Source organism: Peromyscus leucopus, chromosome 8b, assembly GCF_004664715.2.
Source record: "Peromyscus leucopus breed LL Stock chromosome 8b, UCI_PerLeu_2.1, whole genome shotgun sequence".
Taxonomy (NCBI): Eukaryota; Metazoa; Chordata; class Mammalia; order Rodentia; family Cricetidae; genus Peromyscus; species Peromyscus leucopus.
This window is the reverse complement of record NC_051086.1, coordinates 98,787,647-98,809,463: the sequence shown is the minus strand read 5'-3', so window position 1 is coordinate 98,809,463 and position 21,817 is coordinate 98,787,647. Positions and strand designations below refer to the sequence as shown.

Genomic DNA, 21,817 nt, shown 5'->3' with positions numbered 1-21,817 from the left:
GACAGGAACTGAAGCCTTTTCAGGCTGAGGAGTCCTGGAGGTAAGACATGGCAGTGGCTGGTTCCTTTGTCTCTGATCTTTCAGCATTTTTTATTAGGGTACACAATATATCACCACACTCGGCTACTGAAGGATATCTTTTACTTGCTTCCAAGTTTGGGGAACTGTGAATAAAAGCCTCTGCAAACACCCATAGTGTGGGCTCGATTTTAGCTGAGGAGCTTTATTCTAGGGTTTGGGATGAGGGGATATTGTCTCAGGGTGAAGGTTAAGGACCACCTAAAGTGACCTGGCAGAAGCCTGCTTGTCCTGGCTGGCAACACACTCCTGAAAGGCACAAAACTGCAGGCAAGACTTGGGGGTTATGATTCAGCGGCCCTGGTGGCGTCTTGAGATCTGATTTGACATGCTCAATGACAACCTTCAGGTCCCTCCAGATCTGGCCAAGAACTATGGGCTTCTTTGTATATCCCTGATCTAGTCCTCTATGAAGTTTTAGCTTCTGCCTGCCTTATTAACCCAGAACCCACTGTGTCCTGATTCATGCTTTGGGGGAGCTGGAACAAGTCTCCACTTCTGCCACAAACTGCATCCAATATTCCAAAGTGGCCCCTTTGTCACCTCTTACCTTCTGTCCTCTGAGACAGACACATGAGACAAGGTCTCATGTATCCCGAGCTGGGCCTCATACTCCCCATATAGCTGAGGATGACCTTGAACTCCTCATCCCCCTGTCTCCATGCCTGGTTTCCGATGTCACTCTTCAACAGGGACTCTGAGCAGAGTGTGGGAAGCTGCTTGGTGTGTGTGTGTGTGTGTGTGTGTGTGTGTGTGTGTGTGTGTGTGTGTGTGTGTATGCTCTAGGACCCTCCCCACACTGGCCTGCCCTCACGTCTTCATTAACCTTATGGTCTGTAACAGTCCCTCCCAGACTTTCTCTCAGGAATTGTCAGGCTCAGTTTCTTTTTTTTTCCTATGTTGTCTTATTGATTTTAACCAAAAGCCAAACTTGAAATCCATCTGTGTGAAATTTTATGGTTGGCTTGAATCCAACATTCCAGCCTGAGTAAATCATTTCCACTCTTAACTCTGTCATCCATCATATTCTATGTGGTCCTCCACTCCAGGGATCACAGGACCAATCAAGGAGCCTCCTGAGTTCTCAAAATACTAACTTGGGGAAAGATAAGTGTGAGCACATGCACGCACACACATACATACACACACACACACATACACACACACACACACACACACACACACACACACACACACACACACACTGATGCTTATCCTTCCTTCCTTGAGACAGTTGCAGCTTGGCTATCCTGGAACTCACTCTGTAGACCAGGTTGGTCTTGAACTCACAGAGATCCACCTGCCTCTGCCTCCCGAGTGCTGGGATTAAAGGTGTGCGCCACCAGGCCTGGCTCCCCTCAGCATTCTTTGCATTCAAGCAGCAGCACAATCTACTCTGATTAATCTAATCTAATCTAATCTAATCTAATCTAATCTAATCTAATCTACTACTGAGCTGGCTTCACCGTGGACAGTGTCCATCTTTCTCCACAGCATCGCTGGAACTACCAGGTTCCCGTGCTTTTCACATGCGAAAAGCATGCTTAAAAACTGAATTAAAAAACAAAAGTGGCAAAAGCAATGGCTGGTTTTTGTCGCTGACGTCCGCTTGCCAGAGGCAGCTGTAGAACACCGCACGGAAGGAATCCTGCCACAGTGGCCCTTCCGTGTCCAGCTTTTCTCCTCCTCTTCCTTCTTGTCCTCAGTTCAACTTCTTCTGAGAACTCGTCTCCCGCTTTTCTTTTCCATGTTATTTTATGCGTGTGGGTGTTCTGCCTGAGTGTGTGTCTGTGCACACATGGGTGCCTGGTGCCTGCGGGGGCCAGAAGAAGGCACTGGACCCCCTGGAACTGAAGTTGCATACAGCTGGCTGTGATCCACCCTGTGGCTGCTGAGAGATGGATCTAAGTTCTCTAGGAGAGCAGCCAGTGCTCTCCACCGTTGAGCCATCTTTTCAGCCCCTTGAGTTTCTCTTAACTACAGGTAATAAGTACTTACTGGACCTGACCACTTAAAGCCATTTTTACCTGCTGCAAAATACACATCGTAATACCAAATTACGATGTTCTGTTTGGATGCTGGGTTCGCCAGCGTTCAATGCACTTGACTCCAGTGGCATTTGTACCTGACAATAGGCTTATCTGGCGGTAGCTCTACTGGAAACGTAGGAGCACCCGCAGTTTCCTGCGGACCGAGGGATGGCTGCATTGGAACAAGCACTGTTGTTGTGTGTCTTTGGGTCCCCTCTCTCCCTAACCACCCTGTGATGCCCTACACCAGGCAGAGGGTTTTTGGCACCTCGGTTCCTCACGGAAGCTCTGGCTCATCTCTGGGAGTCAGATCACCTTCCCAGTAAGTCATGACCTTTCCATCTGGGCTGGAACTCTTTCCTGTAGGCCCCGGCCCCAACCACAAGATTCATCAGCCCTCGGTTGGTCGCTGCTTTGAGGATGGCCTATCGTTTGGTTTCAGTGAGCCCCACACTCCCACCCACATAAGATCATGAACACGTCACCACACTCCATCTTGGCCAAAAGGCTGAGAAACACGGAATGAATACATTATAGAAAAAAGAAAGTGTTCAGGAGTAAGGTGACCTTCCTGCAGACTAGAACCTAGGACCAATTCTTCAGACTAGCAACAAGGGACTTTTACCTTAGAGGGTGGCCACACCCTTCAACATCTCAAGGGGGGGCGTTATACATAAAAAACATGTCTACAAACACAGAAACAAGAAAAACACACCAACTCATGAAGCGAGCTTGCACGCATGCACGGGCTAGGTGCTGGGTGCTTGGTGGGTGGGGCGGGCTCTCACGAGGTACTGGAAATCTTCATTCCTCAGTCAGGGCACAGGGGAAGATCTACGTATGGGTAGTTCTCACAAGACAATGAACCTGATCTCACAAGACAACGGAACTGATTGGGGCTAACTTCTGATTCTGCAGACCCAAGGTGGCAGTGGAAGGTAACAGGGCTGCAGAGTAAAGAGATGCCCACCGTCTACCTGGTCAACTCAGGGAGGGACCCATATGGCTGTCAGGCCTGGCCCTGGTCTGGTAGAAGGGCTGGGGGGGGCACAATGCAGACCCCCATCATTACACTAGCGACTGATTCCTCATGCTTGGCCACAAAAGGGACAGTATTCATTTGGGGAGGCAGGTTTGTTCATGCAGGGGTTAGCTTGGTCAGTGAACGTGGCCAGTCACTGATGAGGAGCCACTTGGACATGAAGGATGTCCTGGCCACGGGCTAGCTTTCCCTTGCCTGTGTCTGTTAAGTGCCCCCTCCCCACCTGGCCCCTTGGGAGCTGAACTGAAACCATTGGTGTGGCCTGCGCATAGGACACTCACCAGCAGAGGAGCCCGGCCACCACCGCTGTCCAGGTGATGCAGCATGAGTTGGGCTGCTTGGTCTGCACTGTGTGGTCCCGCCGGCAGCAGCACGCACACACCAGGTACACAGCAAGGACGAGGAGGTTCAGGCCCAGGCCAACGGCAGCTAGCACCCCCAGGAAGAGCAGCGACTGTAGGAAGGAGGGTCTGTGTCAGCTTCTGGTCCAGCGCGGGGTGGGGTGGAGGGAGGGAGGGGTGGGGGGTGGGGAGTCCCGGGAGCTGTACTGCATCCTTACGCCCACAGCCCTCCAAATGAACAGCCTGCCCTGCATTTGGGTGCCAGGGTGGGGATGGCAGAAAAACGGACAGGCTGGGTGATGAGAAGGGCTGGTGAGGGAGGACCGCTGTTGCCTCGATTCATATTATCAAGTTTCGGCAGGATCCAGAATCTTCTAGATTAGTTTAACAGAGGTGGGAAGATCCACCGGGAATGTGGGAGGGACCATCCCACGGGCTGGAGTTCCAGTCGGAATGTGACAGAGAAAGTCGGCTGAGCGGCAGTCTTCAGCCTTCCCTGCTCCCTGACTGCAGAGGCCGTGTGACCGAGGGCTTCCCAGGCGGCCATGACGGATGTACCCTCAAACTGTAAGCTGGAAAAACATCTTTCTTCTTTGAGCGGCTTTCATCGGGCATTTTGTTATAGTGACAAAAATAACTAATACGGCCAAGCATGGCTCAGCCCAGGTGTCCGGATGAAGATACAGTCCAGGCCAGGCCTGATGACAAGCCCTGAGCCACTCAGGAGAGCAAGGAAGGACGGCCAGCCGCAAACACGGCTGTGGACCATGAGAGCTGTGGCCACAAGGACTGGAAAGAGACACGGTCTGGGTGGGACACCTCAGGCGCAAAGGGAAACTAAGCTGGGGACACTATGAATCACTGGTGCTGGCATACCTAGGCCCGCCATTCCAGACCAGTGTTGTCACGCCAAAACGGAATGTGCCTATTGTAGGTGCTGGGGCCATCCAGAGTCCTTAAATGTCAGCTCTGTGCTCTAGGGCGGATATCGAGGAGCCAGGGTAGGTAATCTTCGGTGTCCTTCTTGCTGTACCCTGCCAGGGACCACTGACTCACACGCCAGTGGTAGCAGTAAGGTCAGGATGCTGAGGAGGGCATGGAGAGACCGCTTCCGGCCCCGCCCAGCAGCCCTGGGTTTTCAAAGGGAGCTGTTGTCTGTCGGGAAGCCTAGGTGTCCCCCTCCACCGCATCTTCCAATCCCTTGATTTGGCCAGATGGACACCAGATGGCCCCAGGATCAGTGGCCGTCAGCCAGGGCTGAACCTGGCTCTAAGTCAAGCTCCCGAGCTGACAGCTTCCTGGCTTCCTATGCGGCCTCAGCCATGGCCTCATCCAGAGTCCCCAGCGACCCAGTGGGGGTTGCTCTCCCTGGAGCTTTGGTCAGGGAACCTGTGTGGGTGGTAGCAATCATCTGGGCTGGAGGCCACGGGACTCCAGGGTCTGAGGGGACAGGCTGTACACAGGCCAAGCACAGGGAGGCGACCTGCAGTGCCGAGCTGGTGGCTCAGGCTGGGCAGACTCTACGGAGGTGAAGCCTGTGGGCGACTGCTGGGCTGCCCATCCCTGTGAGGACGCAGGCCTCTCAGAGCACCCCTAACTCGGGCTGTGCTGATGCTAACACTGGGTGGACAGGCTTCTCGGCCTTAGGGACAAATCTAGAAGTGATGAGGTCAACTGAGAGGACAAATGAGATGTCTCATTTCACCTAGCAGGTGGCCTCCACTTCCACCTAGGTAACACTCAAGCACGGAAAGGAGCTCCTTCCTCCTCCAGGGAGGTGGAAGGTGGCACAGCAGCTCTGAGCACAGTATCCTCCATAGTCCTCAAGGTGAGGCAGGCCTGGACCACTCACCCCCCTTCGAATGACCTCCAGAGGCTCCTGTCCCATGAGGCAGCGGGAAGTCACTGCCCACCTTCCTGGAAGGCATCTTCTACTGCAAAGGGGGTGGGGGAAGGGGAGCTTTAAAGGCTCCCACACAAAGTCACCACACTGCAACCTGCCCTCTGACGGAAGCAGGGCACCTCCCTGGAGCTGGGGAACCCTAAAGGCCTACCCTGGGCCTAGCCTGTCAGAGTCAGAACTAGGAGGAGTTGAGGATGTGGTACAGGAGGTGAGTGGTTGCCTAGCAAGCCGGAAAGCCAGGAGTCCACCCCCAGTACTGCATAAAACCAGGCATGGTGGTTCACACCTGTAGTCCCACCGAGAGGGGGACACCTAGGCTTCCTGACAGACAACAGCTCCCTTGGCAAATCCTGAGCCGCTAGGTGGGCCTGAAGAGGCTTGGAGGATCAGAAGCTCCGTGCCATCTGTGGCTACATGCTTAATCTGAGGCCAGTCTGGGCCATAGAAGACCCTGTCTCAAAAATCAACAACAGCAACAGTGTGGTGGCTTGAATGGAAATGGTCCCCAGAGGCCCACAGAGAGTGGTACTTTTGGGAGGTTGAAGTGGGTGTGGCCTTGTCGGAGGAGGTGTGTCCCCAGGGATGGAGTGCACTTGTGTGTGTGTGTGTGTGTGTGTGTGTGTGTGTGTGTGTGTGTGTGTGTGTGGTGGGAGGGGGGGGGCTTTGAGGTTTCAGAAGCTCAAGCGGGGCCCAGCGTCACTCTTTTCCTGTTGTCTGCCGATCCAGATGTAGAATTCTTGGCTCCTTCTCCTGCACCATGTCTGCCTGCACACCATCATGTCCCACCATGATAACGGACTAAACCTCTGAACTATAAGCCAGCCCCAATGAAGTGTCTTCCTTTATAAGAGTTGAAATGGTCATGGTGTCTCTTCATAGCAAACAAAACAAAACAAAACAAAACACCCTAACAAGGACAAACAACAACAAAACCCCAAAGAACAGAACAAAGCTAGAGCTGACTCCATGCCAACTGGATCTCATGCAAGTGCAGAAGCAACAGATTAATGTCGATATGCGGTAACAACCCCCACTCCCCACCACACACCCCGGCCGCTTAACTTCTCCTTGTAACTGACTCAGTCTTCAGGGCCCAACACACAGAGCCTTGTGGGTGCAATTACCACTGGTTGGTTTTTTTTTTTTTTTTAGGTGTGCATTGGTGTCTTTGCCATGGGTGTTGGGTCCCCTGGAACTGGAGTTACAGACAGTTGTGAGCTGCCATGTGGTTGCTGGGAATTGAACCTGGGTCCTCTGGAAGAGCAACCAGTGTTCCTAACCACTGAGCCATCTCTCCAGCCCCACCATGGTTGGTTTTTAAATTTAATGATTTTTTTTTTTAAATTTTTAGGTAGGGTCTCCACACCGCCCTTGAGCTCACTATGCAGCCCAGGTTTACCTTACACTGTTGGTATTCCTCTTTCGCAAGTGCTGGATTGCAAGCGTTTCCACCACACCCAGCTCTAGAAAAAGACACTCTGTGGCTGGGCATGGTGGCACACATCTGCGCCCATCATCCTAGCAATCAAGGGGCTCAGGCCAGCCTGGACTTCAGAATGAGATCCTGTTTCCAAAAACTAAAAATAAGCCCCACTCTTTTCTCACAGGCCCTGAAATCCCATCACTCAGAAGCAGGCATCCTCCCTGGACAGTTGGTAAGCCACTGTGCATCTATACACACTGTGACCCAGCAGCTCTACTTCATAGAAAGAAGGGGAGTGTCCCCCGCCCCCCAAGATCCACATACAAAAGTCCACAGCCACTGAGTCCGGCAGTAGTCACCAAACACTGGAGACAGCACAGGTGTTCATCACGCAGACACACGTCAGATGCTGTAGTCATGTGATGGACTACAACACAGGCAGGAGAGCCAACCGCGGCTACGCGTGATGCGGGCAAATCTAACAGAGGGACGATGGGACAACAGACTACAAAGACGGGCTGAGTTTAAACGCAGCGCAGCCAGGTGATCACGGTGGTGACGGAGATGGAGGCAGATGCAGCAGAGCCTTGGGTGGTCAAGGACAATGTGTGACATGCAAGGTGAGGGTTGCCGAGATGGCTTGGTGGTATGGCTGCCGAGCACGGGACGTGAGTCTGGATCTCAGCTCCCACGGAAAAGGCTGTGCACAGTCACACACACACACACACACACACACACACACACACACACACACACACTTTAAAATAAGAAAAATTAGCCAGGCAATGGTGGTGAGTGCCTTTAATCCCAGCACTCAGGAGGCAGAGGCAGGCGGATCTCTGTGAGTTCGAGGCCAGCCTGCTCTACAGAGTGAGTTCCAGGACAGCCAGGGCTACACAGAGAAACCCTGGAGGGGGCGGGCACCGACTGAGCTGAAGAGTTAAGAACGGACATGTTGCAGTAAGTTATAATGAATAAACATATAATTTACATTTTTATTACATTTATTTATAATAATGACCTATGTTGCCAAGCTCATGACCCAGTTACCTCCACTCCCAGGAGGGTCTCCTCTGTGTTCACCCCAAGCAGAAGGAACCATTGACTCTATCAGGTGTCCCCACTCAGGAGAGATGACGATTGCCTTTCCAGTCTCTATATACCTGAGCCACCAGCTCTCCATAGTTGGTTGCTGGATTTCTGATTCCTGGAAATTATGAGCCTAGATTTCCTGTGGGGCCCTGAACTCCTGAGTCTGGATGTCCTGGACAGCTCTGGGTCTGGGCCAGGCAGTTAGCCTCAGGTTACTGATAACGGACCAGTGCAAAAAGGCTGTAGGAAGCCCAAATACAGGTGGGGTGGGGCTTGTTAGCTGTTCACCCTAAGGGCCCTGGGCAACTAAAGAATTAGAGCTGGAAGCTGGGTTGCCAGTGGGCCAAGGGCCAAGGGAACAGAAAGGGGAAGAGAGGTAGGAAGGAAAGGGGTGGGGGCTGGGGGAGGACAGAGGGAAGCACAGTTAACTTGGTGTCACCTGCTACTCTAACGGGCCATTATGTCTCCGTTCCTAATTAGTGCATGGACAGGATGGGAGGGGGGATGGGAGAGGGGGTGGATGATTCCACTCACACACCCTCAAACTATGGCCAGAGCTTAGACTGGCTAATATCCACACCACTCCATGCCTCCTACTGCCTCTGCCTCACACGAACACCACTGCCTGCCCCAGCACCATGCCCAAACTCAGCTTCTCCATCATCAAAGCTCCTTCAGTTAGTTCTGCTTCATCATTTGCAGTGAGCACGACCCTAGTACTCAGGCTAGGCGGACAGCAGCAGCCACCGCAGACAGACCCCGAGGGAGTCACGGATAACAATTTGAGTGATGCTAGCCTCTGGCTGAGGCAGGTGGCCTCTCCTCATGCTCTCCAGGGAGAACACCACCTCAGAGCCTGGGAAGGGTTAACCCCTTAGGAGATTGGCGTGACTGCCTGATGACCATGACTCCGAGTTCAGATGGGATGAACGGGCTTCCTCATCCCGACCTTGGCTTGTCTCCCGTGGGGCTGGGCTCCAAAAGTCTGCTTTTCCCTCCTCAGATCTGCCTCCAGCTGAGCCAGGGCATCCTGTTCTCCCAGAATTCCATACTGTGTCCCTTCTGCACTCAGTTGGGGCTTTAAAAAAACAAAATAAAACAACAACAACAACAAGACAGAGTCTATATAGCCTAGGCTAGCCTCAAACTCCATATGAAGCCAAGAGTGATTTTTGTTTTGTTTTTATTTTATTTTATCATTATTATTTTTTTTAAGGCAGGGTCTTTCTATAGTCCTGGCTGTCCTGGAATCTACTATGTAGGCCAGGCTGGTCTGGAACTCACAAGGATCCACTGGCCTCTGCCTCCTAAGTGCTGGGATTCCAGGTGTGTGCCACCATACCCAGTTTCATGGGACACGGGGGGGGTGAGTGCATGCTAGGCAAGAACTCCCAACCAACTACATCCTCAATCTCTCACAGGGGAGTCTGTGAACCGAGACTCAGGAAAAGCCAAGCCAAACTCTAACAATGGACACCTCCCTGTACCTCCTAACACACGGTCTGCAGAAGGCCTAGATAGGGGTGCTGTCCACAGATCCAACAGGAAGTACTATGGATATGACATCATCAGGGTCTGGCTTCTCCTGGGTGGCTGGTGGCTGGTGAGGGTGACAATTCCCCAGATGAGGAGGGAACTGAAGTGACTTCTCAGAGAGACACAGCCGACTTCATGACTTTCTAACTGTCTTCAGCACTGTCCACCTGGCACTTAGCAAGGTGGGGTCTCCTTCCCACACAGGGATTATGGCCACCTGTGTCCCACCTGTGAGATCTTGGGCCCTTCTGCTACTTCTCTGTGGTAGGGATCATCTCCCTCTTCCAGGCTTGCTCTCCTGTAAAGGAGCTGAGATCTGGGATGGAGAGCCAGGCTACTCCCTGCTACAGACACAGAGCCCAGCAGAATTCCCAATCCACTGCCCTGACAGCCTCTGCTGGGCCCAGAGCCACTTCCTCCAAATGGCTGGGCATGTAGAGGCTTCCTGAGGACTCATGCTCAAGTTCAATGGGGAGAGGATGAGGAGGACCAGCTATCAGGAGACTAGGAACTTCCATTGTGCCCAAAGTCCTCAGGCAGAAGTCAGGAGCGGTGACATACAGCTACAATCTCAGACCTTAGGGTGGAAAGGCAGATGGGTTACCAGTTGAGAGCTAGCCTCGACTACACAGGGACATTTGCCTCAAAAACAAACAAACAAATAAATAGGAGGGGTGAATGGGGATGGGGATGTAACTCAGTTGGTAGAGTGCTTGCTTAGCACGTGGGAAGCCCTGGGTTCCAACCCTAGCACTCCATAAACAGGGCATGGTGACACACATCTGTAATCCTAGCACTGGGGAGGTAGAGTCAGGAGTATCAGAAGTCCAATATCTTCCTTGCTATGTGGTGAATTTAAGGCCAGTCTGAACTACATAAAACTCTGTCTCCAGAAAATCAATCAATCAATCAATCAAGAGCTGGCAAGATGGCTCTGCAATTATGAGCACTCGCTGCTCTTGCAGAGGGCCGGGGCTCGGTTTCCAACACCTGCAGGGTGGCTCCATCTCATCTGGGACCTCTAGTTCCAGAGCATCGAACCCCCTCTTTTGGCCTCCACTGGCCAGAAAAAAAAAAATCCCAGGAAGCAAGCCGGGCCCTTCTTGCTCAGGGAAGTTCTGGGTCACAGAACGTGCTTACCAAGTGGCCTGCCCTTCAGCTGATCTGCTCTTCTAAGCCCTGCTTTGCTTTCTAGGTCCCAAGCACACAAGGAGTTCTTCCTGGTTCCCTACTGCCTATTTCCAGCCTATCTACATGTGTGTGTGTGACTACATGCACTTGAGAGCGCGCGCACACACACACACACACACACACACACACACACACACTGACCCTAAAGCCCACATTGTTTGTGACTTTCCCATGCATTTTTCAGTCTCCCTGCCCAGGGTCTTCAGCTCTGTTCTCCACTGTTTTATCGGGTACAGTCCATTTGTCTAATGATTGAATCACTGGGTCCGGTTATGTCCTATGCAAATGCTTGTACTGTGTAGACTCAGTAGAAAAACTCGTGGGATACATGCAGGCAAGGGAAAAATTCTCATCTGCCTGTGGTCACACAGCCATAGAACTGGAATCCCAACCAACCAGCGGAATGGCAATCCCCCTGCCTCAGACTATGCTGGCTTTAAGAGATGCCTCAGCCACTGCTGCTCTGCTTATCATGTCACCCAGGCCCTGGCACAACACTCAGCCTCAAATTAAGTTTGCTGAGCACCAAGCTGACCTACTACAACAGAAGGTGGGCGCCCAGTCTACACCATGAGCTCACCAACTGCCTGACTCCAGTGCTCAGTACAAAAGACAACAAGGGAACTTACCAAAACAGGAGTGGCCTTAAATAACACCCAATGCCAGACTTCCGTTAAGGCCCACCACATTCATCGCCCGGGGCTTTGCTTCCACTCATAGCTGGACCAGGATGGACGCAGGGGTGGGGTAGGTACGGTGGTCATGGGAAAGAGCCCAAACAAAAGGTTTGGGGGTCAGGACCCTACAGGCGGGGACCGTGAGTGGGACTCACCCCTACAGATGCCATCTAGCCATAGACTGGGCGTGGGTGGAGTCAGGCTCAGGTTGTGAGGGTGAGGGAGTACCCACACCACCCCTCTCCCAGCTAGGGGGTCTTCGTGACCCGGCTGAGGGGCTAGATTTCTTCAAGGAGAAAGGAGAAAATATGGTTGGGACCCAGAGTACAGGCTCCGGGATCTCTCCACACCCCCAACACAGCTGTTCGGAAACCGTATCCGTCCCTTTCAAGCACTTGCTGAATGAAGGAAGACTCCCCGGAGCTATTCGGGTAGTCACCAGTCCTCAGGGAACACGCCTTCCTTCCAGGGCCAGGCAAGGTGGGGGTGGGGTTAGTGCAGATCCAGAGAAGTTAATGCTGCTTGGCTTGGGGGTGACAGTACCCCTGCCCCCAGCAACACAAAGGGGTCCCATCCTCTCAGAAGAGCAGGTGCCGACAGCCCAAGCCTGAAAGCAGCAGGGCCATTGAAAGTTATAATTAGACTCCCTGGTCCTGGCTCGTGGGCAGTGCATAGCACAGGGATCAGGAGCCCCTGGCCTCAGAATGAGGACAGTCTGGGAGGGCAAAAAGCCACTCCTGGGCACAGTCTAGAGAGGCTCTGCTCGGCCTGACTGCCCCACAACAGCGATCAGGAGAGGGTGCCTCGCCACTGTATGCAGAGACCAAAGTCCGACGGGCACAGAGCTCTGAACTGATAATGGGCCTCATTCCGGGTTGCCCCAACCCCTGAATCTTTGACCTAGCGGAGGAAACTGACTCAGCCGGGGCCGCAGAGGCGGTCGTGGGTTTGACCGCGGCTGAGATGGGCTGAGAGGCTCTAGCTGGGTCTGGAAGGGAGATCAGAAGCCGGGACCTGCCCACCAAACCCGCTGCGGGAAGGCCCTGTTCATCAGGGACAACTGAGAAGTACACGGACTGTAGCTGGCCCGGGAGCCAAGACCTCGGAATTTCGGGGCCTAGGTGCAGGGACGCCAGGGCAGATAGGGCAGTTGCAGGATGTGGTGTGAGACGGGGTGAAGCCACCTTCCTTCCTAGATTCAAACAGCTGTGAGTTCTTGGCGTCCAAGAGGTTAGTCCCCTACGCCGCTTCTCTCAGCCTCGCAGCCTTTGAGAAGGGGTCAAGGCAGAGGCATTGGCAGCTGGGGCTAGGGAAAGGAGCACTGGGGACTCGGGAGGCTCAAGTCACTTTCTGCCTAAACTTCTCTCAGGCCATCAGGACCGGGAGAAAAGACGTCTGGGTTGTAGTTTCCCGAGGGGAACTTCGGGGCACCCCTGCGCGCCCACCTCAGACGCCAGTCACCCTGACTCAGATGCCCCACCCCCACCGTGAGTCTCCGGGTGGCTCAGCCCCCGCCTCCTGCGGGCAGCCTCGGCGCCCTTCCTCTTCTTCCCCGGGGCACTCTAACTCTGATCTTTCTAGCTTTCCAAATCCCGAGGTTCCCAGCCGGGATGAGCCTCCCGGCCAAGGGCCCGGGGAGAGCCGAGAGGACCCAACTGGGCACTGAGGGGGTCCGAGAGGTGCGGAGAGCGCGGGCTGTTGAGGCAAGTGAGGATGGAGCGGAGACCCGGGCGCTCTCAGACCAGCTCTGGCTCCGGCTCTGAGGGACCCTTTCAGTAGCTCGGATCTGCGACGCGCGGGCTTACCTCCTGGTAAGTCTCGTCGCCGGGGCTGAAGGTGCTGTCCACCCGCTGCAGGCGCAGGCCGAGGTGCGGGACGCTGTGCAGCCACACAACCCACCAGGGCGCGATGTACTCCACGCGCGCCGCCGGCATGGCTTGGACAAGCTGTAGCCGGTCCGCTGCCACTGCCACGGCCGCTTCCACCACCCGGCTCAGGACACCATCGAGCCCCGCCCCGCCCCGCCCCATGTCCAGCCCTAGGCGAGGACACGCCCCTCCCTGCACTAGGCTCTTACTCCACCCAGGCCCTGGCCCCTCTCCTCCAAGACCCCTTCCTGAACACACCCACCGGCTCCAGAAATTAGGCCCCAAAGTGTCCACTGATCCGATGGGCGAAAAAAAGATGGAAGGTGTGAAGAAGTGAACTTCAGTCTCTAAACTGTGATGCCTTGCTTATCATATCAAGATTGTGGACATTTGGCCGGGCGGTGGTGGCGCACGCCTTTAATCCCAGCACTCGGGAGGCAGAGCCAGGTGGATCTCTGTGAGTTCGAGGCCAGCCTGGTCTCCAAAGCGAGTTCCAGGAAAGGCGCAAAGTTACACAAAGAAACCCTGTCTCGAAAAACCAAAAAAAAAAAAAAAAAAAAAAAGATTGTGGACATTTGATGGTGCATGCCTTAGGATGGGAAGGCAAAAAGACCGTGGGTTCAAAGGTCATGCTCAGGTCGGTAGTGTGAGTTGGAGGCCAGCCTGGGCTATGTGAGACCTAGCTTAAAAAGAAAAGGAAAAGAAAAAGAAAGGGAAAGGAAAAAGACCATAAAGTGGCCAGTGGATACATAATTAGTAATCTTGGCCTAGGAGACTGGGCTAGACCTTAATACATCCTTCTATTTCTATTTTTCACTATGTAGTGCTGGCTGCTCTGGAACTCATTATGTTGACCAGGCTGGCCTTGAACTCAGAGTAATCAAATGCCTCTGCCTCCCCAGTGCTGGGATGAAAGGTGTGTGCCACCCACACCTAGCTTGTTTATTGCAGTGTTGGGGTTAGAACCCAGGGCCTTGGGCATGCTAGGCAAGGGCTCTATTACTGAGTCCCTTTACACTTGAAGGAAGGACAGGGCTGGGAGGGCTTTTGAGGTCCCAGAGAGGCATGGGCAGAAGGGACACTGGAAAAGAGGGGCCACCTATGTGCCAGACTAGTGACAGAGCAGACTTTGTGGCTGCACTCTGTGGATGTGGATGGCAGCACACATGCTCACATGCCAGGTTAGAGGGTATGTGGGGCAAAGTAAAACAGGGTGGGGCAACACAGGGCAGTCACATGGTCAGCAGAGCCCCGCCCATCACGTCTCTGTCCTTTGGTTAGAATTAAGGGCCATACCAAGTGCTGGTATGACCAGTGTAAGGATTTGAGGCAGGTGGTGGGCAGGTAAGGGGCAGTGGACACCTGTGAGGTGGCCAAGAGGTCGTTAGTGTCAGCTTGGTTGGGAACAGTGCTGGGTAGTCAGCTGGAGGACACTTGGTATAGGCAGAAAGGAGACCCCAGAGGGGCCAGGGGGAATTATTTAGTTTCTAGCCTGGAGAATCCCCTAGGTGCTGGTGGTACCCTGAAAATGGCAAGGGACACATGTATTGCTGGGTGGGAGAACAGATGCCCTTGCTCCATCAAAGAACCTTGCCAGAAGTGAGTCCTGCTCTGCCCAGCCACTGGGCCTCTCCTCACCATCAGCTCCATTCTGTAGTTGAACCTGGCTGCAACCATCTCTTGACAGCTAAGGCTCAAGGGGACCCCTTGTTCTCACAGGGGTGTCTCACCAGTTCAACACATCGTCTAGGAATCCTCCCTATCCTAGGGCACCTTGTGATGAGTAAGACCCAAGTTTCCCGTCGTTAGTGTTCAGTAGGGAGTTTTACACCTCTTGATCATAAACACGCCCAGTGTTTCAGTCCTACATTGGCAGGTTTTTTGCGGGGGTGGGGGTGGGTAGGTGGGTGAGAGGAGTTTGGGGATGCCTCCCGAGGGTACAGTGAGGGGGAGTTGTTGGACGATGTTTCCAGTGGATTCTGAGTGGCAGAAGGGAATCCTGTGGGAGCAGTGGGTAGGGGAGAAAGGGAATCCAGACTGGGAAACCTGGAGTGTGGAGAATGGCAGGCTGGGCAGCTGCAGGGCACGGAACAGCTGGGGTGCTTCCTGTAGAGCTGATGCAAAGTCTGTGGAACTGAGCGGCAGCCACCCAGCGAGACTCCTAGATCTACACCCTGAAGAGTGCGTCTTTTTCTTTCCACCCCCAGCCCCCACAGGGTTTCTCTGTAGCCCTCCATGGTTGTCCCAGAATTCATATTGTAGACCAGGCTGGCCTCAAACTCTACTCAGAGATCTACCTGTCTCTGCCTCTTGAGCACCAGGATTAAAGGCACACACTACCATACCTGTCTCCCCTTTTCTATTAAGACAGGGTCTTTGTAGGTAGCCCAGGCTGGCCTTGAGCTTGTGGCAATCCTGTTTGTCTCCCAGGTACCGAGATCACAACTGCAATCCGATGCATGTAAATTATAGAGAAAAACAGCTGGCATAGTGACCTGAGAGCCTGAGATTGCAGCACTCAGAAGTGGAGGTGGAGGGTCACAGACTCAGGGCAGCCCTGTGGTGAGGGCCTCAGGAGACAACCCTTCTACCCTGTCCCCAACGAACAGTAATGCACTAGGAAGGGGAGAAAAGGGGATGGAAAGGGCCAAAAGGAAGCGAGGCTGGTTAAAACAAGGGACAAATTTATGTGCCCTGTGCCACTGGATCTGATGTACCCCTTGTTGGCTGCCAAGCAGGAAGAGACATGTAGCAATTTCCCAGGGGCCCCATTTACAGCCAAAATACATAGCCTTAGTCAGAAGCCCTGGAGGTGCTGCCCACCCAGTGTTCTGCACAGCTGCCCTCAGTGGCCCCAGGGTAATACTGTTCAAGTCTCCAACTAGTCACTTCTACAGTTTTGAACCTGGTGCAGTCTCCACTGCAAAATCAAAGGGCTGAGCTTCCCCTTGGGTTATGGCATGGCCACCTGTGGGTAGCCCAGGACACCAAAGCCCGCTGAGCATTCTAGCGGCTCCTTGTGTACTGATGCAGAGGTGAGAGGACACCAACCGGTAGTCAACCATGGCAGAGCTCAGATCCCCCTACGCAGACGAACACTAGCTGGACCTCAGCAGTGGTTGAACCCTGTCACCTGAGGGCACAAAGACATTATTCAGTCTCTGGAGCCAGCCTGGACCACAGAAGCACCCTACGTGACTCAGGCTTGCCAGGGTAGGAGGCACTGCATGAAAAGGCGCCTTCAGGGGACGACAAGGCCAGACAAATCCTGTCTCCTAGGACCCAGGGTGAGCTTTTGAGAAATGTGCTGGAGACAAAAAAAAAAAAAAAAAAAAAAAAAGTGCCAAAGCTGTAAACTGTCTTTCTTCAGAATCTATAAACACCATGGGTTGTCTCCTATCCTGCCCACTCCTGGGATAAACAAAACCATCTTCCAAAACACTCACAGCTCACACAAAAAATGTTCTCCTCCAGCAAGTAGATCACTTCTGGTTACAGAATGCTTGTTAAAGTATTTAACAACCATCGGCCTGCTGTACTATATTTTCTAAGGGCAGAGAAAGAACCCTCAATCTTAGCACATTAAATTGGGTAGGCACTCATTACACTCCTATAGTCCCAGCACCCAGGTGGATGGGATTCAAAGCCAGCCTGGAATATAGAAGCTCTTATCTCAAAAGACCCAAACCCATTTCTGTGGCTCATTCATTGTAGTTGGGTGCCACCTGGTGGCGGACCCAGTGTGGTTCACAGCCACTTTGCTGGACTGAAAATGGTTGGTATTAAGTCCAGGAACAGTTTAAGATGGACAATGTTAACTTTGCCCTATTTCTTTTTAAATCCTCGGAAATCATCTACTTACTAAAGAAATTTATGTGTCATTTTGCTTGCATGAATGTATGTGAACTGTGGACAACGCAATGCCCAGAGGCATCAGACGCCCCACTTCTCCCCACTCCCAGGCTGTTCATGGTAAGCAGCCTCCACAGATGCCGTCCTGCATTCCCCTCACTGACCCCCACACTTTCCTGACTTCACTTTCCCAAGTCTCACAGGATGGAACACTTCTTTCTCTTATGGATATCCAGGGGATATTCCAAGGGCGGCTACATGGCTCAGCCTACAGCTGCTTGCCAGAAGCTCACCCCTCCCCCAATTTTCATCAGAAGGCAACTCATCCCACAGAACACTTCCAAGCCATGGGAGTGTACACGGCTTCCCTCCATGAAACTTCCACCACAGCAACATCGCCCCCCATCTAAAGACCAAGGACACACAGGACTTTCCAGGGGTTTTAATGGTCAAAACAGAGAGGTCTGGTTCATTTCAGCTCCTTCACTGCCAAACCTGGGGGAAGAAAGAGATAGATGGTTGACATAAACAACCCCTCAGACCTCGCCCACTGCATTTCACAGGATCCAAGAGAACCATGTACCAGCACTGACCCCAAAGTGGTTCTCCTAATCCTGGGGACCTGCCCACCTCCACCCACCGCTGTCTCAGGCTTTTACTTACCAGGGGGCAGGGACTGTTTCAGCTTCTCAGCCTTCTCCTTGTCTGTGATGACCAGGGTGTAAAGGTACCTGCTGCAGCGAACCTTGAACTTCACATTATCCTTGTTCTTCTTGATCTTGACAGCTGCCAAGGAGACCAGAGTTAAGGATGAAGCTGTGGGCCTGGAGAGATGGCTCAGCAGTTAAGAGCACTGGCTGCTCTTCCAGAGGACCTGAGTTCAATTCCCAGCAACCACATGGTGGCTCACACCCTCTACAATGAAAACTGGTGCCCTCTTCTGGCATGCAGGCATACATAATAAATGAAGAGCCACAGGTCCGGTGCCTTAGATCCTTACAAGCGGTACAGAATGAATGGTCACAACTGGGCTGTAGACGCTGACAGCTGAGCAAGCTCCCACCGCCCCATTCTTCCCCTGCCTTCAAATGCTCATGTACTGGAAAGCTACATTTCCCTTTTACACACTTAATGGTCTTGGGGCTTCCTCAATTCTTTTGTACATGGACATGAAACCCACACTTGGCACCCTAAACACAGCATCACAGAACACTCTAAAATGACCTATGACAACCTTCTAAAAAAAAAAATCCTTGCAGGGTGGCGGTGGTGCTTAATCCCAGCACTCAGGAGGTAGAGTAAGGCAAATCTCTGAATTTGAGGCCAGCGTGGTGTACAGACAGGGCTCTGCAGAGACCCCCCACCATCCAACCCTTATTAATTTTCTAATTACAGGTAAAAATGTCTGCATCTGTGTAAGGGCACAGGCATGGGAATGTAGGTGCCTGAAGTCCAAAAGAGGGCATCACTGCTACAGGCAGATGTGAGAGCCCGAGGACACTTGGGAACCGAACTCTGCAAGAGCATTAAGGGCTTTTACCCCACCTCCCTTTGGGTTTTTTTTTTTTTTTTGAGGCAGGGTTTCTCTGTGTAACACCTCTGGCTGTCCTGGAACTCAGAGATCCTCTGCCTCAACTGGGATTAAAAGCACGCACCCCTGCCTAGTCAGGACTCTTAAGCCATCTCTCCAGCACTAGTCTCCTGGTCCTCTACTGCATAATTTTATCTCATGACTCCAGCTCTGACAAGTTCCAGGTCCACCTCAAATCCAACCATACAGACCTGGTTCTGTTCCAAACGCACAGCAAGCAGCAGCTATGACAGCCATCTACTTCCTATAGTGAGCCGCTTAGTACTTGTCAAATCCCTGGCTCCAACTTCCTCGCAAACCTTTCAGACACTACCAACAACTCACAGCTATAAAAGCAGCCAAGTGCCTAATGCTCCCGAGACTAGCGCCTATTTTCAACTCCCCCAGTCAGTAACTGCTTCGGGACAGGGCACTTCACAGGAAGCACGGGGGATCATAGCCTGCTCAAGGTATCGGATGCTCTGGCTTTTGCCTTACTAAGTCCAGATCCCTGGACCACAGCATCCTTTGCTGCATGGCCTCTGGCAGCCACTGTACCCCTGAAAATTAAGTCAAACAGTATTTCTGGAGGTGACTGAGTTCACGACACTGGGCAGACCCTGAATTCACTGTGTGGCCGAGGACCTTGAATGCTCCTGATCTTTCTGCCTCCAACTAAAAGTGCTCAGGTTACAGGGGCGCTCGCCATGCCATTTACCCAGTGTTGGGAAGGAGCCCAGGGCCTTAGGAGTGAGTGCTGGGTAGGTGCTCTTATACCCTCAGCCCCAAGCGTTATTTTAAGGCCATATCAAGTGATACATACAGCAAGTCCACTGCTGGGTGAACACCCAAAAGATGAGGAGATAAATGCAGCGTCAATCTGACAGGAACCGTGCACACAGCCCTGCCCATCAACTCAGGGCGGTGCCCCCCCACAGTGGGCATGCTGACCTGGAATACCAGCACTCGGGCGGTGGAGGCAGTTCAAGCTCAGAGAAGCCAGTGATATAGCTGAAGGGTAAAGGTACCTGCTGCCAAACCCAGTGGCCTGAGTTTAGCTCCCGAGACCCACCCCGTGGGAGAACCAACTCCTGCAAGTTGTCCTCTGACCTCCCAGAAACGGGGGCGCACGTCTGTAATCCTCACACTTGGGAGGCTGAGGAAGAACCTCTGAGTTCTAGATCTGAGGTCAGCCTGGGCTACCAGGGTACCAGGTCACTCAGGGCCCATACAGCTGTTTCTAAAAAAACCCACCAGAAATCAGGTTTGAAAACACACTTCCAAACAAATTCGCATAGTTCAAAGGAAACACGGCTGAGCCCCCAGCAGGAGACATCCTTCCCAGCAGATGGCCATCATTCCCACAGGTGGTGATCAGTCTACACAGCACCAGATCAAAGGTGACACCTAAGATCCCCACAGCTCATTCAAAAGCTCTTCCTGTCCAACCTAACAGCGACAGCCCAACTCTACTTCATGATCTGGCTCTTTTAAAGACTATTCGAGGGGAAAAGGAAGCCACACGGGGTTATCTCACCGAGCAGAAAAATACTCCTTCTTTCCCCTGCTATGTGAAGATAATGCCTCGCAAGATCTTTTATTAGGCACATCCTCCCAAACATCCTTTAAATAGGGGACAATTCCCTCCTTGTGTATAAAAGAACAATACAAAACCAGCAGGAGTCAACACACAACTTTGAACATGCACCTATTTTTGAGACAATGTAGCCAAGGAGAACCTAGAATTTCCCCATCCTTTCATCTCTGCCTCCCAAGGGCCTGTGCACCAGGCCTGGCTTCCTGCACTCAGTCTACCCCCGGCCCCTACTTTGGATTTGTGGAGTCCCGCTATGCAGGTCAAGGATGGTCTTGGACGCTCAATCCTCTTGCCTCCGCCTCCTGAGATTTGACAGGCACGGGCCACTTTACTGCTTTCTGATTCATTACCTTTCTCCTTTATCTGAAAACTGGAGGACTACTGCACGTAGAAGACACTTCTTTTTTAAGACCAGTTCTCAAAATGCAGCCCTGGCTGGCCTCTAACTCACAGGTATCCTCCAGCCTCTACCTCGTGAGGTCCAGGAAGGTACTTGGAAGACAGAGCGCGCTGCGATCAGGGGTGCACTTGGTCCACTGTGCAGAACAGGCAGTGCCGACCTCAAGTGTTCCCACGCTTTCCAAAGATCGCGTTTGGAGACCCCACCGCATACCCGGCAGAAACCGCCTTTTGGAGACGCCCAATCCCTCCGTCGGCCCGCCCCACGGCTTCATCCCGGGCAGAATGGAAACCCACTCACATTTGGCATCCTTCCGCCGGGCTGTGAGCAGAAAGTCCTTGATTTCCTCAATTTTCCGAGGCTGCAACACACAGGAGAAACAGAAAGTAAGCTCGGAGGACACAGGCATCCCGGGGACGCTCAAGCCCGGCCGGGTCCCTCGTCCCGGACTCACCATGGCGACGGACGCTCGGCGCTGGAGACCGCACCTGCGGGGAACAGCCCTCCGCGTTAACCGGCTGCGCCCCTGCCTCCCCACCCCGCCGCGCCGCACTCCCTCCTCCTCCCTCACACGCCCCGCGCAAACCCGAGCTCCCCAACCCCTGCCCGGCTGCGGATTACCTCGGATTTAGCTTCTCCTCCCCAGCTACCCAAAATACTCACAGCGGCGAGAACCGAAGAGAACGGAAAAAGGACGACACTTCCGCTTCCGGGCAGTTAAACCCGCCCAACAGAGGAAATTGAGTACAGTGTCTGCAAAGGGCCAAGAACCATTTATGCGTTCATACTTTCCGTTTCAGCAGCCCTGCCCTCTTCTGGTTCAGATTAGTAGTAGTTCAGCTTCTTAAAGTAATGGATAGCCAGGCTGCCAGCCCTAGCCCTCACCTCCTTCCTCATCCTCTCGCCACTCCCATTATCCCCTCTTCAGGTCACTCACCTTCTTAAGAAAAAAATTCTTTTTTTTTTAACATTTATTTTTTATTTTTTGTATATTTCGATTGCATGTCTATCTGTGCATCACATGCGTGCAGTGTCCACGGAGGTCAGAAGGGGGCATCGGATCCCTGGAACTGGAATTGCAAACAGCTGTGAACTGCTGGGAATCGAACCCAGGTAGTCTGGGAGAGCAGCCAGTGTTCGCAGGACTAGTGCTGGGCTGGTTTTTGTTTTTGTTTTTGAGACAGGGTTTCTCTGTGTAGCTTTGTGCCTTTCCTGGA

At 52.9% G+C, this 21,817-nt stretch overlaps 2 protein-coding genes across 4 annotated transcripts; both read right to left on the bottom strand.

Moving 5' to 3' along the window:
• Positions 1-1,630: 1,630 nt before the first annotated feature.
• LOC119086119 (protein tweety homolog 2-like) lies at positions 1,631-13,328 on the bottom strand. Its single transcript, XM_037200601.1, has 2 exons — positions 13,119-13,328; positions 1,631-3,604 (listed from the first exon to the last, which is right to left on the bottom strand). Exons 1-2 carry the CDS (start codon positions 13,245-13,247, stop codon positions 3,428-3,430), a joined length of 306 nt encoding a protein of 101 aa, XP_037056496.1. The 5' UTR covers positions 13,248-13,328; the 3' UTR covers positions 1,631-3,427.
• Positions 13,329-17,460: 4,132 nt separating this feature from the next.
• Positions 17,461-21,339, bottom strand: LOC114686962 (60S ribosomal protein L38). Of its 3 annotated transcripts, none has more exons than XM_028861659.2 (5): positions 21,264-21,339; positions 21,055-21,088; positions 20,901-20,961; positions 17,697-17,819; positions 17,461-17,528 (listed from the first exon to the last, which is right to left on the bottom strand). In XM_028861659.2, the coding sequence occupies exons 2-5, from the start codon at positions 21,055-21,057 to the stop codon at positions 17,503-17,505; spliced, it is 213 nt and encodes a 70-aa protein (XP_028717492.1). In that variant the 5' UTR covers positions 21,058-21,088; positions 21,264-21,339; the 3' UTR covers positions 17,461-17,502. The 3 variants fall into 3 exon arrangements, with proteins under 3 accessions (XP_028717492.1, XP_028717494.1, XP_028717493.1); XM_028861661.2 differs by having other exon boundaries at positions 21,251-21,311; XM_028861660.2 differs by having other exon boundaries at positions 21,222-21,296.
• Between the last annotated feature and the right edge of the window lie 478 nt (positions 21,340-21,817).

Bases quoted from the DNA above. Each gene is read 5' to 3' on its own strand.
- LOC119086119 (XM_037200601.1), bottom strand. From the start codon at position 13,247: ATGCCGGCGGCGCGCGTGGAGTACATCGCGCCCTGGTGGGTTGTGTGG. The intron at 3,605-13,118 runs GTAAGCCCGCGC...TCCTTCCTACAG, and splicing joins GCGACGAGACTTACCAGGAG to TCGCTGCTCTTCCTGGGGGT.
- LOC114686962 (XM_028861659.2), bottom strand. The intron at 17,820-20,900 runs GTGAGTGGGTTT...TCTCCTTGGCAG, and splicing joins CCGGCGGAAGGATGCCAAAT to CTGTCAAGATCAAGAAGAAC. The intron at 17,529-17,696 runs GTAAGTAAAAGC...TTCTTCCCCCAG, and splicing joins GAAACAGTCCCTGCCCCCTG to GTTTGGCAGTGAAGGAGCTG.